At 43.8% G+C, this 18,691-nt stretch overlaps 1 protein-coding gene across 9 annotated transcripts in view; it reads right to left on the bottom strand.

The window, feature by feature from the left end:
- ZNF827 (zinc finger protein 827) overlaps positions 1-18,691 on the bottom strand; it is a 169,554-nt gene that overhangs the window by 127,325 nt on the left and 23,538 nt on the right. For 8 of the 9 annotated variants that reach the window (XM_045994052.1, XM_045994081.1, XM_045994062.1 and 5 more), the window contains exons 2-3: positions 10,237-11,289; positions 760-932 (exon numbers count right to left, since the gene is read on the bottom strand). In XM_045994052.1, the coding sequence (XP_045850008.1) occupies positions 760-932; positions 10,237-11,289 (1,226 nt within the window). The remainder of the gene's footprint in view (positions 1-759; positions 933-10,236; positions 11,290-18,691) is intronic. The other variant, XM_045994071.1, reaches the window with a different exon arrangement.

Raw genomic sequence — 18,691 nt, 5'->3', positions numbered from 1 at the left:
TGATCTCGTGATTTTCTTCTTTGAATTTCAGAGAAAACCTGTATCAGTAATGGAGTCTGCCAAAAAGACTTCGCGGTGACTAAGTTTTCTCCATCTCACATAAGAGGGAAATGGAGTTGTTTTTAATAAGACACTGAAACCAATGTCCTTAGATGTTTGGTAAGTGTGATCCTGGGAATTAAGACAGTACACACACGGACAGCCCTTGGGAAGACCCAGTCTTGCCAGAAATAGTCCCCCGCCTCACACAGGGCGAAAGCTAGAGCCCAGTTGTCTTTCAAGGTCCTCACCCCTCCTACAAGGAACCTCTGGGTGTTCCTGTGGGTCTGCAAGCTGGAGAGTAAAGTGACAGCAGAAGAGGGCAGACCCCTCTCTGAGGCATGGGTGCAGCAGCCTGGCCTGTACTGGTCTTTCCTGCTCCTTGCTCTTCCCCAAGTCTTCCTCCCAGCGCCCTAAGCATGCGTTGCCATGCAAGGCCAAGGTAGGCTGCTGCTCCCCAACAGGAAAGGGCCCTCCTTTATGTCTACTCTTTGGATAGAGAAGCTTCTTTTTGCCTTTAAAAAGGACGGGAATAGCATTACAAAGGAAAAGCTTTGCCACCTGCTTCTTTGGTGCTGCCTGACATGGGGATAATGAGCACTGCATTCTGCAGGCTCCACCAAGGGCCCCTCTCCTGCCTAGAGGCCTCCTGCACTGGACTGTGTGCAAGAGCTCGGGCTGGGCCTGTCTCTCCGTGAGGCCCGTCCGCAGGTGGCTTACCTTCATGTGGGATTTGAGATTGTCCTTGCGAGCACACCGGAATGGACAGAGCGGACACTGATGACTTTTTAAACCTGTGTGGATCACCATGTGCCGCTTCCAGTAACTCTTCCTTTTGATAACCAAACCACATATCGGACACTGGAAAGGCTTTCCGCTTTCCTCTTCTGAGGCTTGGAAGAGGGAGAAAGAGAGAAAAATTGAGGAAAACAAAAAGGTACACTGCAGCCGGCACTAATTCACATGCATCGCTAATAGAAAGGGCACTAAAAATGATTTGGGGTTTCTCCTGGGCAATTCCAAGACTTTATCCACGAGGAAGTTTATCACCACTTTTCTTCAAGTAGGAACCCACCACGTGCATCTCGATACTTCCATGTGGGTTCCATCTTTCGAAATCTGACCATGCTGCTGTGTGACGGTCTTACTTTCAAAGGCCATCACCCCACCCCACCCCACCCCACCCCCCGACCTAGGAAGGCATCTGCAAAAGGGCTTTGTCTGGCCTGGCCTCGTTCAGCCCAGAAAAGCTTGACTTCAGGAGTTTTGTTTTCCTGAAGGAAACCTCCAGACTTGAGGCCATATCTGAATTCCTAAACTTAGGAAACAGCAAGAAATAAAGACAAATCAAATGGGACAGGCAATAATGCACGGCACCACACTGAAAACCAAACAGCTATCATAAACCTCACAAACCGAACTCCAGGGGAGACAAATTTTAGGATCCCACCGTCGGCTTGTTTAGTTATGTCTTGCCCAAACGCTACTTCCAATCTGACCATCAACGGGTCTTAAGGTCCGGGTTTTTCGCCCACTTATTTCTATTCCTGTGGTTGTCACTAACAAGATCCACCACCTTCCTCTGCCCCGGGCCCCACCACCCGCTTGGGGAAGAGCTACAACAGGGCAGTCACAAATGCTTCTGTTTTTTAGGAACGCAAATAAACCAGCTACTTCCTCCAAGGAAAGCTAAGATAACGCTCTCCTGCCTGCCCCCAGGAAAGGCTCTCCATGGGGACATTGTGTTACTACCCCTCTGGTCTACCATGTTCCAAAGCTCAGTGCCACACTGCTTCTGCAAGCAGGGGATACAGAAAATTAAAACAAAGAGAGTTGAAGACTCAGACTTTCCTTTCTTCATCAGAAAGATGAGGGATCAGAAATATTTCCAAACTGATTAAATAAGTCGGAATATGTAAAATAACATATATGAAGCCATCCTTTAAAACGAACTAGATCTGTAGATGCTGACATAGGAACAGGTCCAAGATACTAGAGTTAGTGGATAAAGCAAGATAGGAACCTATATGTCTAGGCTGATTCTATTTTTGTTTTCTAAAAAATGAGAATCAATGGTTGCTAATACAGTGAGGTGACAGGTTGACAGGAAACTTTATAAAGGATGGGTCAAGCTGACAACACCTAAAGCCACTCATGGAGTTTAACATCACTGAGAAGGGACAGACATTGCAGACCTTCTGATAAGCCACCTATGAAATATTCCTACAAAAAATGTAATCAAGCCTCTAATTAGCTAGAAGTTTACCAGAAACACAGGTGGTTAAAAGAGCAACAACGCAGTAAACCCACATGCCCAAGGGGACAGAATCAGCCAAATACACAACATGGGAAATTCTACAGGACAGATGACAGTCTCTTCAAGGACATGGCGCTGGGGAAAGGGACCCGGTTATAGAGACACATCAAACAAATACAAGGTGTGAAGCTGACTTTGATCCTGACTCAAACAAAGCAATTACAAAAAGACACTTCTGAGATAACTGAAGGAACACTGATTGTAACCCAGGCACTCCATAAAATCATGAAATCATTGTTGATCCCCCTTAGATGTGATAACAGTTACTGTGGTTTTGTTGTTTTTTTTTTTTTTTTTTTTTTTGATAATATACAAGGTAGTACAGGCAATGGATACCAGATCTGGGATTTGGTTTTAAACGCTTGGGTAAAAAGAGACAGGGAGTAGAAAGAATGGGATGAGTAAATGAAACAAATGAAAAAATGATATCCTCTTATTTGTATGAAAATGGTGCAGAAGGAACCAGTAAGCAGTTACCTTTGAAGAACTGTGGATTAAAAGGAAGGGGTCAGAGAGGGAAACTTTTGTTTTTATTTTAGATTCTTCTACAGACACTAGATTTTTTTCATGCCCATATTACTTTTATAATTTTAAAAGGGTATATTCTCAAGTGTAAACTTTAAAATCATATTATTTATTCATGGCTTATTCATTAAGTCAACCTAGTCTTTGTATGCAAAGGACCACTTACCATGGATGGAACAGAAGCATTCTGGAATATGCTTAGGGCATTCCAAAAATTCTGTTTTACTCTGACAGGTATAATAAGCAATATTGTTTACCCTAACCAAGCAACCTGAAAAAAAAATCTGCTAAAAATATGCCTTCAAGTCTGGAAATTCTGCTTGTGACGTTTCTGTCACAAGCATTTCCTTTTCTGATTGGGGGATGGGATGGGATTGAGGGTTCTTTAACTCTAGGACAAGCACACTTTGTAGAGGCCTATAAACATGCTTGTTTTTGGTTTTGTTTTTTGGAGTTGTTGTTTTGTTTTTGCTTTTTTTGTTTTTTTTGTTTTTTTTTAACCTGCCTTTCGCTTTCTTGCTGTTTTTTGTTGATTGCCTCTGCTGACCTGGAGTCCTATCCCTAATTTGGCCTCTCATTTTCTGTCTTTCATTGTCATTTCTTCCACTCTGGTATCTTGATCACAAAGACTAACACCGAACAACAGATTTGAGAGAAAAGGCTGAACCAGGCCTCTAGGTGAGATTATTGTCATAAACCCGAGGGAAAAAAATGATAATGATGTCCATTTGGGGTTGTAAGAACATCAAAACAGTATACACAAACAGGCTGCCACTAATCCCCATTTTCCCAGTATCTAACCCACAAACTGCCTAATTTTACAGAATTGTCTGGGAGAACAGAGAAAAATGGAGATGTCCTCCATTGACCTGAGGTTTCATGACCCATCACAGGAAGGCAATAAAAAGACATTAACTGACAAAAGGAACGTGGCCAGGGCCCCCTGGACACCCTACTTTGCTTAATATGACCAATAGCTTCCTTTTTTTTCCTAACACCCCCCACCCCTAGTGTGTATTACAGAGCACACTACATTAAATCCTGCATATTAGCATCTCCTATATAAATCTATTTTATTTTGGAGCTATGCTTCCCTAGTTTTAATTAATACCAAAAGACACACGAATTGTGTACAAATCAGGATGCCCTTGGGTTGACTGGGGAAAAAATTAGAACAGTCATAATGAAGAGAAACTGACAACAAGATATATGTCAAAAGGGCTAGACTTTTAGAATGGTTTGAAATTTTTAACTGATCTGGGAGGAAAGGAAGAAGACAGAAGCCAAATGATAAAAATAACCATAACACAAGGATCAATTTTCGAAGTTGGCCATTAACCTCCCCTGGTAACATTTGCATTTTTATTTATTAAATATTTTTCGATATTTTAGTAAGATGCCTTCCCTGTCTAAGGGAGGAAGTAAGGACGTATTCTAGTTTGGATGCCAAACTATTTTCAAGGAACTGACAGCTGTAAATTTCACTCAAATTTAGAGCCTAAGGAAATATGACCACTTCCTCAGACTGTACCACACATTCTTAGAGCAGTAGGATCGACATGTTCATTATTTCACCTAGTTTAACACTGTCTCATAAACAAATTCCCCTAAATATATCACTAGCTGGTTAATACCACCACAAACAAAACTAAATCCCACCAAATGCTAACAGACATTTAGACAAAGTTGCTACTTTGCCTCTTCAGAGAAACATGTTCTCCTTACAACAGTATGATTGGAATAAGAGAGATAATGAATGTGTGTAAAATGCCTGTCACACAGTAAATGAAAGCTACTGGTAGTAGCTGTTGCAATAGCAGTAGTGATGATAGGCTCTAGTCGTACCTTCCAAAGCAGGAAAACTCACCAGGAGAGCAGACGTAAATTTAAAGAACTGACGCCACATAAATACAGAGCTCAGGGCCTGGCCCAAAAGGGTGGTTTGTCACCGAAGCCTGGAGAAAATAACGGAGCAGGAGTCCACTACGCTACGCAGGTAGGGTCCAGCTCAGCCTAGGCAGAACTCTGATGGTAAAATTCAGCTCAACAATAAAGAGAGGCAGAAAAGACAGAAAGGGAGGAGGAGGGGAGTGGGGATCGGCTGGGGCAAGGCTAGAGGTCTCTACCTGTGTGTCTCCAGCACCCAGACCGTGCAAGGTATGATATACAGGTCAATAAATGTGTGTTGGACTGTAATGAGAGTAACTGGAGAAGGCTGGGTCAAGAAAGTATCAAAAAGTGAAATGAGTGCTGGAAATGGAAGAAAAAGGTACAGGAAGCTGCCAGCAAGTCCCAGTAGACGAAATGTCAGCCCAAGAGTGCATGCTTTTCACGTAGCACGCCTATACATGTCTCAAATGAATGGGTGTGGAGAGATGTTCATGTACTTACATCTTACTTATTTCCAAAATGAATTTGGAGCAGCTGATATTTAAAATGCATGCAGTATGACTACACCATTAGTAAGGTATAATGGTAAGTGTTTAAACTATTTACAATGGACAAGATCTGCCCAAGGCAGAGATAATCTTGTGGGAGAGTTGAGGGTGAATTTTAAGAAGCAAGACAGTTAATGCAAAATATAGAAAAAAAAAAACATGTTTGAGTTGACAGAGTTCAAGAATACGAAAGGAAAAGCAAGGAATCTTAACAGAGGAAGGAATCTTGGAGATAATTCCCAACAAGCTCAGTTTATAGATGAGAAGGCGAACTGAGGTATAGGCTGAAAATCTCTCTGCTAGTTAGTGGCAGGGTTGGGATTAGAGCCAATATATTCACTTCTGGTTTGGTGTTCTACGCTGTTGTTACATATAATTCATAAAGCAGTAACAACACATATTTGGGGGAAAATATCATGGAGGCTTTCATTAATGACTTGCTTTAACTCAAGGTAGGAATTTTTAAAACCAATGCAACTGTTTTGTATGCCTTGAAATCAAAATTTTCTTGTTAGATGTGATGTGGCAATTTGCAGAAAATCGAGCTAATTTGCAAGTAGTTTGCGGATAGTATCTGCATACACACCTTACTAAATACATCAAAGGAATTCAAGACTCCAGGTGACCCTGGGTATGCATAACCCTCATCACCAACTCCACTCCAGGCCTACCAACCCACCAGTGCACATCTGTGCAGGATGACCTATCCTCCTTTCTAACAATATAAACGGAATTAGTATCTTTTAATAGAATTTCATGGGCATGTCTCTCAAATGCTACTTCAGGTGTAAAAAACTATGCTGGCAATGGATATCACTGGCTTTATCTGCTGTTATTGACTTGGATGTTACTAATGCATACTGTAACGATTGCTAAGTATTCAAGAAAACTAAGAAGTTTTAGATATTTGGATTATCAAGACCAGAAGCAGTCTGAGTTTAAACCGCTGGGGAAATATAATTGAGGTCAGTGACAGATAGTTCTGAATCTTGATTAAAAAGTGAATTTTCGGGGCGCCTGGGTGGCTCAGTGGGTTAAAGCCTCTGCCTTCGGCTCGGGTCATGATTCCAGGGTCCTGGGATGGAGCCCCGCATGGGGCTCTCTGCTGGGTGGGGAGCCTGCTTCCTTCTCTCTCTTTTCCTGCCTCTCTGCCTACTTGTGATCTATCTGTCAGATAAATAAATAAAAAATATTTTTTAAAAAAAAGTGAATTTTCTAAGACGTTCCTGTCTTGTGATCATCCCCAGATTATGGCTCTAAAAACCATGGACCTAATGGGGGTAGAGGAGGAGGTTACCTCACTTTCTGGACTTTCTATGGCTTTGCAATAAATTTTAATAACATCACATAAATACGAAAGAAAACAGTACCCAGAACATTTCTCTCTCTCTATTGACCCAGGAACTATTCTTAGCCTTCAGTGGTATGACACCAGCTTGCTTCTAAGCATATTTAAATTTTATTCAGTAAAATAAGATGTTTTGGAAACTCTCTCTCCAAAACTCTCCTTGTTATTTCTTTTAACTAGAAGTCTGGCATCCTGGGAATCTTGGTGGCTGTTTACAAGAAACTTTGTCTTTAAAATAAAAACCATTTATTTTATTCTGAGAGGCAACCAACAGTAGCTTCAAAGAGAATTGAGTCAATGTGTGACATTTATCTTTATAGCAAACGGACATAATCTTCTCTCTCTCGTGTCCCCTTTCAGAGGAACAGTGCAGCATGTGCTGGGGCGCGGGGTCACATGAAAGAAACCTCCTCCTCAAGTGTCACGTCTCTCTTGCAGGGGGGGGAAAGGCTACCGAGTGGTGGGCTCTTTAAAGGAATTAAATACACCATGACCTGGCAACAACTGAATCCTGTTCAAAAAAGAGGAATAAGGTCAGACCTAAAAGACACTTTTTTTTCCCCCATGGTTTGGACTTCCCTTGACCTAAAGAAGGTCAAAGAAATGCTGGTGTCTAAATTACTCAATACAGGATTGGCTTTTCTAGCACATCTCTCTTTGTAACTCCAGAATCTACTTTCTATGCCCTTTTTGCAACATTTTGGGAAACAGTTTTAAATATAAGCACTGCTTGAAACCAGGATGGTGTGTTGTTATCTTTAAGGATCTTTTTTTGCAGGTTATTATTTGCTTATTTAAATGATTAGGCAACAGACATCCTTCCCTGCTGCAAGAAGCCAGCCTACCTATCTATTGTGAATTCAACTAAGATTTCTTTCTAAGGTAAAGAAAACAAAAAACAAAGAGAGAAATGTTCAGAAACGTGGGTGACAGCTCTCACCACATTCTCATCATGCTTTCTTGGTAAAGAATGACATCTAGATTCAAATTACATCTGAACCTAGCCCTGGATTGCCCTGAAACCAACAGTACAGTGTGTAGAAAGGGAAGCAGGGGGGCAGAGGGCAGATGGGGAAGAGCCACCTTTCCCTTCCACTCCTCAGATTCAAAAATTGGTAACAGCAACCAAACCATCGCTCCACAAAATGAAGAAAAATAACAGAATGGAATAGTTCATCAACTCCTTCTTAACCCATCGTCCAGCCAGCATGCCATGAAGGGACGACATTGGTTTTAACCGAGAGGTGCACAGAGACTCCCCTTCCCTGACCGCCAACCCACACGGTCAGACAGAGAACTGGAATTTAGGATGTATCCCATGGACACACCGATCATTTTTCGAGGGACTATGTCAAGAGCCCTCGTGTCTGTCCTCACAGTGCTGCTCCTGCGTGTGTGAGCTTTACAAAATGAGTGACTCGTCAGTGGGGCTGCTTCAGCAGAGCTCGGATGGTGCCGAGGGGCACGTGGAGAACGGGGGGCCCCGGGTACCAGTCAGTCAGCAGGGGGTTGCAGAGACACAATCCAGGGAGTTCCTTCCCCCCACCCCATCTTTCAATTTGTGAATACTCGATTAAAATAGTAAGGATTTCGGCAGTAGAAGAAATTTAGTAAAAGGAAAAGAAAAAAATGATTGTTGGTAGGTCCACGTAAAATCTGCTTAGAAGCTCTTTGAGATGTTGGTGTGAATTAAGTGCATTTAAACCATAAAGGGAAGATATCTTTTCCCTTGGGTGTATATCCTACAATAAAACAGGCAAAAAGTCTCCTGTGCACTGGAAGTTCATGACCTCTTTTACATCTTTACATGCATCTAAGCACTTGAGTAGAAAAAAAAAATTATACTTCACCTCTACTGCTCGTTATACCCAAGACACTTCACAGTGATAAAGCTGCTACAATTTACATCAGGAGCCATAGTTTTATCAATTAGCTCTTTCTGAGTCTTCAGCCAACTAACACTGATTATTAATTTTGTATAACCTTTTCCAAGTAACTAATGTCTACATGAATTTATAGTGTAAACATCATAAACACATTCATTCCACAACCACGTATGAAGAATATTTATACAATTACATGTTACATATAGCCATACCTCTCTCTCTGCTGCTATGCTTAAATGAAATTTCTCTAAATGAGGAGTGATTTATTCCATTGCAAAATTACTCAGCTTCCTTTGCTCTTCTCCTGGTTTCCTAATTTTAGCCATTCCTCTCTTTATCTCACCAGATGGCAGGTAAGAAGTGAGGAGACATGAAACTCAGAATTGATAAACATTTTAGGATTTTACCGACACTTCAGAAACTCTGGAGTGAATGGTTTGGGTCATTCAGAGTCATAAAAGTTCCAGATATCCATTTTCCTAGTTCTATTCTGCTGTTTACACAAGTTTTAAAATAATTAGAATTACCGCATATAGCCCACTCAGCAATTTGAATGGAAATTAGTCATAAGTGCGTCAAATTGATGCTAGCTGCGATCGTTCAATTATTTGCCATTCTAAGCACTCTTCATCAATGTGGCTGCAAATAATCAAAAGTTGGCTAGACACACACAATGGCAGTGTTTATACCGACGAGGACACACATAGCCTACTTCCTGTTCCAGTCTGACAGGATATCCTTGGGAGACATGTGAAGCTCCATACATCCATCCCGGTACCATGAATTTATCATACACACAATTTAAAAACAAACCGGGACAAGAAGTGATGCTTCCACTGTGAGAACTCAAGTGACTAAAATCCCTCCCTCGGATGAACAACTTGTGAATGTCAAGGCTCCACAAGACAAGCGACTTCTCCTTTGGAAAGACTGCTCTCACACACACACACACAAAAACTTATGATTCAAATTTTCCACATGCACATCCCTTCAGAATCTGATTGGATTTGAATTAAAAAAAAAAAGCATTTGCAGGAAATGCTTTGATTATGTCTGAATGACAATATTCTTTACAGTTCTTCTATGACAAGAAATTACAGAAGAACAGGGTAAGTGGGAAAGGCTTAAATTCTGCACAAATAAATAATAAAAATGCTAACATAAAAGTGTATAGTGTGATAAATTAGGGCGGAGTAGTTACTGTATACAAAAGTCCATTTGTGATGGGAGGCAGCAGGAGGGTGGGCTCTCCCTTGTCCACTGTTTCAAAAGCAGCGAGTTTTTTTTTTCTCCCCCTATGTTCAGTGATGCCATGCACTCCATGACAAAGATGCTTTGATCTTCTCCCATTAAATATGTCTCGTATGGACCTGGCCTGCACTTGGTAAGAAAAAAAAAAAAAAAGATCATTTATATGAAAGGGAGGAGTACTGCACGTCTCTAAGATTATTCATTACCTTTCAAAAATGAAGCTATTTGTGAAGTCTTTGTATAATACATACATGAAAGCCCACTACACTGCTTACTTAAAGTATTTTCTTGTGCTCCTGCTTTTTTATTCCTGCCTCAGATCAGACGGGAAGCCCAACCGAATAAAGCAGTGAAGAAGACATGGCAATTTACAGTAAAAAAAAGAAAAAAAAAAAACAACTTACACGATGGTTGAAATAAAAGATTCCGTACCTGAATTGGAGGGTTTAGAAACTCTTCCCTTAGGAACGGGGAGTAACAATAACTCCAAGGACTGTGGCGGTGGTGGCGGGGGCGGTGGGGGCGGTGGCGGAGGGGGCGGGGTGACTTTTTCTTGCTTCTTCTCGGAAGGCGGTGGCGGTAGAGGGTCCTCAGGCACCAGTGACGATTTCTCAGCCAGAAGACTCCCCGCAGCCCTTGCGGCCACCTCTTTCAGAAGGGCGGCCGAGGAGGTCATGGAAGCCAGGGAAAGGAAGGAGCTGGCGGGAGGTGTGTGCTCCTGACCAGGAGTCAAGCTTCTCTCACTGACTTTCTTGGATAAGGCTGCCAAGGTGGAGCTGGCAGACTGGGAGCTAAAAGGGGAGGAAAAGGACTCGAATCGCATGGTCTCCTCAGTCCTGGTGAGAGATTTGTCCTGCAGAACGGCATTGGCTGCAGCTTTCAGTTTTAGGATGGCCGAATCCGGGGACAAGCCGCAGGTGGTGGTTGAGCTGGACAACCACTTACCTTGATTCCATATAAAACGGTTACTTGGAGTGTATTGGTCATTCTGTTCCTGCTTCTCAGCCAACTTCCTGGCAAGAACACTGAGCTGTTGGGCATGGTGGGACGGCGGGGAAAAGGAGAGATTCGAGCCCACGTTTACCGGGGACTCCACCCTGCCATTGGCCGTGGCTGTGGCATCGAGTTTGAGGGAGCCGGCCTCCAGCAGCCGCCTCAGGTTGCTGCTCAAGGGCTTCGTGGAGCCTGGGGGGTCATCTTCACACAAAGAAGACACGCCAGGGGAGAGGTGGTCTTGACACTGCAGTGAGTCTCGCAGGACCTCACCGTCAAGTCCCACCAGCTCCAACGTGTGACTGCTGGGGGTCGCGCTGCCCAAGGAGGTGTCGGGGGAAGTGGACTGCTCCCGGATCCGGTCCTCCAGGGACAACTTATAGTTCTCCTGGACTTCTCCATAGGATGCTTCTGACGGAGTCTCTGAAGAGTTTCCATACCAGTGCTCTCCTTCACTGAGCTCTCCCTCCGCCTCTTCCAGCCTACTAACATCTGGGGGAATTAAGAAGATCAGGTTTACTCCCCAGTGAGCACCGAGCAAGTCTGAAGACATTCAGACGGAGTTGCTGACATGCCTCCTCGTCCCCTCCCCCCCCACCCCCCCAAGAACCACAAGAAAGGCAGCAACGACCTTACTAGAATGTCAGGTGCTGAGTCAGACAGTCTTGGCATTCTCCTGAAAGAAGGTAAAATACTAAACAGGCAAAGGTAAAAACACACCCACCTACGAAACATATTCATCTTTCTATAATTACAGCAGACAAGCTGAAATGGAGGGGGGGCTGGGGAGAAAAATGCATCTGGTAAAAAAGGAACTGCATGGAGAGGCTGCTATTCTCAGTGGTGGGGGAAACGGAGAGAAGCTTGCTCCCTTGTAAAAAAACACCAGCATGATCTCTTTAGTGTCCCATCACAACTAGAGAGGCAGCCTGGCAGGGTGGGAAAATGTTGTCTGTGAGGTACAAGACAGTGGGAAGCTCGCTTCCCTGCTTTCGGATTCCATGACCTCAGGCAGATCGCTTAGCTGGTTCGACAGAAGACGCAACTGATTTTTTTTTTTTTTTTTGAAAAGTTCATCCAAAAATGTAAATAATACCTGCTGTTATATATTGCAACTTCACCCAGTTGTTAGGAAGTTTAAACCACAAAGCACGTGACTGTGATCTGCAGATCCTCAGGTTCTCTACAAAAATCAGACCTCGTTAGCAAACACCATTCACATTACTGATTCCTTAAAGTGACGACGTTGCCCACATGATGCACTTTCTTCTTTGAGAGCCCTGGCTTGCAATTACCAACATGCCTGCCATCCTGACACAGGCAATGATTAGGAATTTGTTCCCTTACTCTACTAAGAGTCCCCTTTAACGATCTATCCACCACGACCACCATTCTGACTGCCCCTCAAGCACTGCTCAGTCGGGACTTCCTGCCATGCCAAGAGCACTGGGAGGTCTGTTATTTTTCTACCTTTGCTCAAGATAGTCCTTCTATCAGACATGTCCTTCTTTTCCTCCAGAAAACCTGACTGTCTACTTATCCTTCAACTTCCTACCTCAAAAGTTTCTTCCTTGTGATTCTCTCCGAACTCTCAAAATGAATCTCTCCTTCTCATTCATTGATTCACTTATTCAACAAGTAATTGTGAAGTACCTACAGCATGCCAGGCATTGTTCTAGATCATTCTAGATTGGACCACACTGAACAAAACAAAGATCCAGCCTTCTTGAAGCTCACATCCCAGTGGAAGAAGATAGATGTCACACAAAACTTAAAAACTAGTAAGTCATAGAGTAAGCCAGAGCGTGATGAGTGCTATGGAACAAGATTCATAGCAGGACAAGGAGGTTTGGGGGTAATGAGAAGGAGGTGAGTTTCAATCTTAAATGAGGTGCCCAGAATGGAGCTTCATAGAGGTGGGGACATCCGAGCAAAGATGGAAGAAGTGAGCAATCGTTCGGGCAGCTGTTCTACCTCTGGGAGAACGTTCCAGGCACAGGGAGTCTCTGTAAAGTCCTTGATGTGGGGACACGCTGGGTGTGTTTGTGACACAGCAAGGGGGCCAGTGTGGACTGAGTGGAATGTAAGGGTCAGAGCAGTAGGAGAGGAAGTCAGAAAAATACCATGAGAAAGAAAGAGGGATGGGGAGAGTGAGGGTGGATGGGAGTGTGCGGAGAGGCAGCAAGGCCAAGCAGACCCGTGCAACACTGTAAACTGCTGAAAGGTCTTTTGCATCTGGTGAAACTGGGAACTACAGAGGGCTTTGATATGATGTGACTTACATTTTCAAAGGACTCTTCTGGCTGCTGTGTGGAAAAGAGGCTGTAGGCACAAGGGTGGAAGCAGGAAGACCAGCTCCGAGGCTGGAACCCAGGGGAAGGAGGACAGTGTGAAGTTCAGCTCAAGGTGACTGCCAATGGTGAGAAGCAGCCAGACTCTGTGCATCTGCTGAATGCAGAGCCCACATTCCCGTGTTTTGTTTCTATTGATTCTGTATCATTCTAAATTACCTGTCTATTATCAGGGCATCTTCTAGAAGGTAAGTGGTGGTGTTCCTTGGAGGCAGCTATGAGCTGTATCACCCACACATCCTTCACTGTGGCTAGCACAATGCCTGGACCCAGGAGAGTTCAGCGAACGTTCAGGGACTGAGCCCAAACTTCCCATTGTGCCAAGTTTTCTCTATAACGTGCTGTTTCTTTTCTGAATAGAAGTAGCTAGAACTAGTAATGCATGAGCTACAAGCTAATACATTGATCTTCCCATGCTATTTAGAGAAGAAATGTCACAAATGACAAATTCTCTTTCCCTAAGCTAAAGTTCTGCAACTCCTTCCTGAGATTCTTTATTAAATTATCAAGAAAATGTAAAATATCAAATGGAACTTGTTGGAAAAAGGCAGATAAAATTGAATTTTCTCTGTTAAAAACAGTCTGGTTCCTTGTGATTTGCCACATTTCCTTCTTTCCACTCAATTTCAACATTTTTCATCTTCGCTCAAACCGGCAGGACCCTGAACTACTCGTCTCCGAGTGGCTTCCCGAAGAGATGCTTTTTACCAAACACCAAGCAGTCAACATCAATTTCAACAATAGGGCTAATTTCAAGTTCCTTTAGCAAACCACCTTTCCTGATTTCAGTTTAAATATCCCACCCTTCAGAAAAATCACATGGGAACTGTCCTGTAAATAGTAAGAAAAGTAAAGGATTTAAAAATCACTACACTAAGAACAGGTGTCTATCTCCTCCAAGAGTCTCTTTCTCTGATCTTTATTGACACTCGCTAAAAAAACATAGGAAAATAAATGATTCAAAAGTAAATAGTTCTGGGTTATAGTTTTGTCTCACGAGAGTAGCTCTAGATAGTCAAGACTGGTCTAGAACCAATGTGATAAGTGCCGGAGAACAAGGTACATAAAGCCAGGGTTTTTAGAACCACAAAAAATCATAACCACTTGGCCAAGGCTTGTCATTTTACTGAGACTGTTGAATACTCGGAGGGACTACCTGCTGGGAACAAAGACCTACTGCTAATACCAGAACCAAGATCCCAAATCTCACAACATCTGGCCAGTGCTTCTCTGCACAGTCCCATTGAGCCATCTGCCAGAAGCCCCTGGATGGCAACTTCTAGTGAACTTGGAGCCGCTGCCCTCCCATCCCAGTCATCCACCCTTCCACTCTCTCGAAACAGAGGGGACCAAGAGAATTCCCATAGATAAAGACAGTACTCAGTCCTTATCTTGAGATACACCATTAAGAGGTAAATATCCATTATTTCCATACTCTAATCTCTCCATTCCCTCCCGGCAGCTTCTTTGTTGCCCTGGTCAAAAATTGATTCAAATGCCTCAAGAATTCAGCACATCTACTGGCAAAGCCCCGAAGACAAAGCTTAATTTCCTACCTCAGCCTCCGTGAGCAAGAACATTCTCCTTCCAAAGGTTCTGAGGTGGTGAGCACATCCATTCAGACTCTAATCCAATCAAGCAGTGATAAGGAGATCCCAACCTCTTGAAGGATACAAACAGGTGATAGCTACGTTTCCAGCAACTTTCCCAATTCTTTCAAAACAGAAGCTCCAAACAAGCAAAGCATTTCTTTAAATGGGCCCGTTTCTGTCCTCTAAAATACCTGGATATTTCTCAACCATCGAATCCTCGGTTCTTTGCAGACGTGGCCGAGACACACTCTCTTCTGGACTGCAAGGAAACTCAGGTCCATTTAAAACTGATAATACTCTATTAATCGCCTTTCTGAAGATGCTGCTACTAAAACTGAGGTTATTCAAGTAATAAATGACCAAATAATGTTAATGCACGGCCTAGGAGGAGCCAGACCAGAAACCCGAAGAGAAACATTTTTGAAATTATTCTGGCATCACCCGAAGTCAAGCAAAAAGTGGGGGAGGCTTTCAGAGAAATGAATGCAAGAGAAGCAGAGACCTGCACAGGTTTCAGAACCATCCTTAGAGGCTCAAACAAACACGCTCTCAGTTCACAAAACAGCAGCAACGAGGTTTTTCTCCCACAAATACGAATTCTCTTCCCTCTGCTGGGCTGCTCTGTATTTCACATTGCGATTTCAAGCAGGAGATGTCCTTGAAGGCTGCACTGGTCCAGCTGCAGGGAGCTCCCCTTCAGTGGGGTGGGCAGGAACTTCTAGTACCTTCTAGAGGAAAGATGGTCTCACTGGAGAAGCTCTAAACAAAGCATCCCTGCACTTTGTGGGACACCACAAACTTTTGGAACAAGCTGGGCTTGGCTTTTGACTCCCTTTCACCCTTCGAAAAGCCTCTGGGCAGCAAGACAGCTCCATTTTCCTGTCTGTCACGGGCTCAGCATCATGGCCCCTCACAGCTGAGCACCCCACACGCCGCCGGCGGTCCCGGAAACACTTCCTGCGCACACCGACTGTGCAGTTCACAGCTTTCCCTACTAAGGCTCTGGGGGAAGCCTCCAAACAGCCAATGTAAATAACTTCCTTCTAAATACATTATTTTTAACCTCCAGAATAGGAAGCTATTTCCATTGCTAATTTTACAACAACCTATGTCTCTGACAGCCAGGTTCACACTCATTCCTGTCAATTTTACACAACAGTCTGTTTGGGTGTTTTTCACTTTAAATCATAAACTCAAAGAATTAAGAATAGAAATGGTACAATTACGGAACGAAAATATGCTGAATAAATTTTGTTTCCATGTGGTGAATATTTCTCCTTTGGGAAAAACAAAACAAAATTCCACTACCTAACACATTTATTTGTAATTCAGTTCTCAAGCAGAAAATCGGTAACTCGATATTCACAACTCTTGCTGCATTTTTTTTTTTTCAGCTCACTTCCTTTTCAGTTTGACAGTTTTAATCAGATGCATTTAATTGGACAAATCAACTCAATCCTCCATCAGAAAGAAGGGGGCGAAAAGAGGGGGGAAAAATGCAAGAAAGAGACACCTATTAATTTTCATGCCTTTTGCTGAGGTTAAAGTAAGTGGAGATGGAAATCTAAAAGCCCTGTTTCTAAATCTACCCTGAACCCATCCCACCAGTTGGTCCACTGTGAATCTAACCAGCAGCGTTTGAAGAGAACAAGTTTTAAATTCTCAGAACTCGCCGGGGATGGTGTTGACTCATGGTCAGTCCTCTGGTAGTCAACATCTTCTTGTGATAACAGGTGTGTTCACTGGTACCTACCAACTAACCGTCTGGCTCATTTTCATCTAAGAATCTTCTAAGGGTCCTTCCTTTCCAGCCAGCACACATCGATAGCTAAATATCTATATTTAATTTTAAGGTCACGCATCCCTATCACTATTAATCACTTGGACCTGGAATACCAACCTCAAATCATACAACCAACTTTCCCATGCAATTTTATACAAAAGTGGTGTGTAAAAAAGTAGGTTGGGGAGATCTGTATAGAAGCTACGAACAGAGCCAAAGCTAATAACGGACTTAATTCGACAAACATTTCCTGAGCATCTACTATGTTCAAGGAGCTGTTCTCTGTGACCAGGAACCTCAGGGTATAGCAGGCTCTTACCCAAAGGCTTGTAATCATCAGGGAGCCAGAGCTGCCCAAGCACCCGAAGCACAAAGCAAGCAAGAGCTGTGGGTGCATAAAACAACCCAAATGGTGGAGATGGCTTTGGAAATGGAGCTTGAAGGGATGAAGATGATTTTAGCAGATGACACCAGAAATTCACGTATGGGAGGGCTTGCTCTTATGAAACGATCAGACAGCAAATAGCCCTGTCACGTACTCAGCTAATATTCGGGTGACACGTGTTAGCGAAACTAATCTCATAAATCGGTTTTAATATTCTTAATTCTCCACATTAAAGAAAGAGAACATCTACTGATTTGTTAAAGGGCAGATTTTACCAGTTTTCTTACCATACTCACTCATTTTGAAATCAGACCATTTTAGATCATGAATGCCTGAGGTGGGACCACGAGTTGGGTCATTTTTGTATTCCTGCTTGATGCTCTGCCCAGAGGATCAGGGCTGTTGTGGTTGTAGTGACCACTAGGACTGCATGAAGTGACAGGTGAGGGTCTCAGCCCCTATACCAATCCCAGAGAGGGGCCCAATGGAGCTAGCATCTGGGAGATGTTAGCTCTTTCTCTCTTTCTCCTTGTTGCTTCTCATCTCTTCTCAGAGGTTAGTCTCCTCCTCTCAAGCCACCTTCCCCTGGAGGCTGAAAACCTGGCTGGTTCTGGGTTTTCACTTTTAATCACCTACCACCTAGAGAAAGGTCCTTCCCCTCCGATGAGCCCGCTGGAGGTCAGGTTCCGCTCTCTGGACTTAACACGGAAGCCAGAGGGTGGCTTCTACAATTGGCTTAACGTGAGTCACAGAAGAAAAAAGAGGGAAGAGGCAGCAGGAAGACAAGAACGGTGACCTCTGTAATGTTTCATAAAGGTCTGGCATGCTGCACATCAGGCTGTCCCGAACCAATCTGATGATTTGAAGCAGAAAACGTACCCTCATTTAGGACGGTCTTAACCTGCCAATTTTTACATTGTCCCTTTGAAGCCTGAAGGCTTCAGCACGTCCCCCCACACTAAGAGACCTCTCAAGGGTTCGGGGGTCCAAGACCACGGTATGAGTAAAATACACGGGTGGGCAACTGGCCCCCGGGCCAGAACCTCAGGGTTCACAGTTAGCAAAATATCGCAGCGCCCAGGGTGCCCAACCGCTGTCAGCAGTCCCAAGAGGAAAAGTTAAGAAGAGCTACTTACTTAACTGCCAGGGTAGAGAAGACAACCAGACAGACTCCCGTCACCAGTCCAGCCGGGGAAAAGGTGCCGTGAGGGCACGGGGAAAATGGGAGGAAGTCTGGAGAGGATAAGAGCCCACAGACTGAGAGAGCACCAAGAGGCCCCCTGGGTCAAGCCACACATCTTGCACACAGCAGTATGTTCCAAGTTTGTTGTAAACGTCCACGAGGGAAACAAAGGTAACACAAATGAACACATCACTCCTTATCTTCAAAGGGAGTGGCCAACAGTATCTGAGTGGGTTTCAGTATCCTTATATAAAGTTGCCGGATCTTCCAGTGACCAAGAAGCTACCCAACCTCCTCCATCAAACTGCCCATCTCTTGGGATGCCCGAGTGGCTCCGTCGATTAAGCGTCTGCCTTTGGCTCAGGTCATGATCCCAGCGTCCTGGGATCAAGTCCAGCATGGGGGCTCTCTGCTCAGTCAGGAGCCTCCTTCTCCCTTTGCCTGCAGCTTCCCCCTGCTTGTGTTCCTCTCTCTCTCTCTCTCTCTGGCAAATAAATACATAAAATCTTTAAAAAACAAAGAACAGGGCACCTGGGTGGCTCAGTGGTTTAAGCCGCTGCCTTTGGCTCAGGTCATGATCTCAGGGTCTCAGGGTCCTGG

The sequence above is a fragment of the Meles meles genome, chromosome 2, assembly GCF_922984935.1.
Source record: "Meles meles chromosome 2, mMelMel3.1 paternal haplotype, whole genome shotgun sequence".
NCBI classification, from domain to species: Eukaryota; Metazoa; Chordata; class Mammalia; order Carnivora; family Mustelidae; genus Meles; species Meles meles.
The sequence above is the reverse complement of the archived record's forward strand: the minus strand, read 5'-3'. Positions and strand labels throughout refer to the sequence as shown.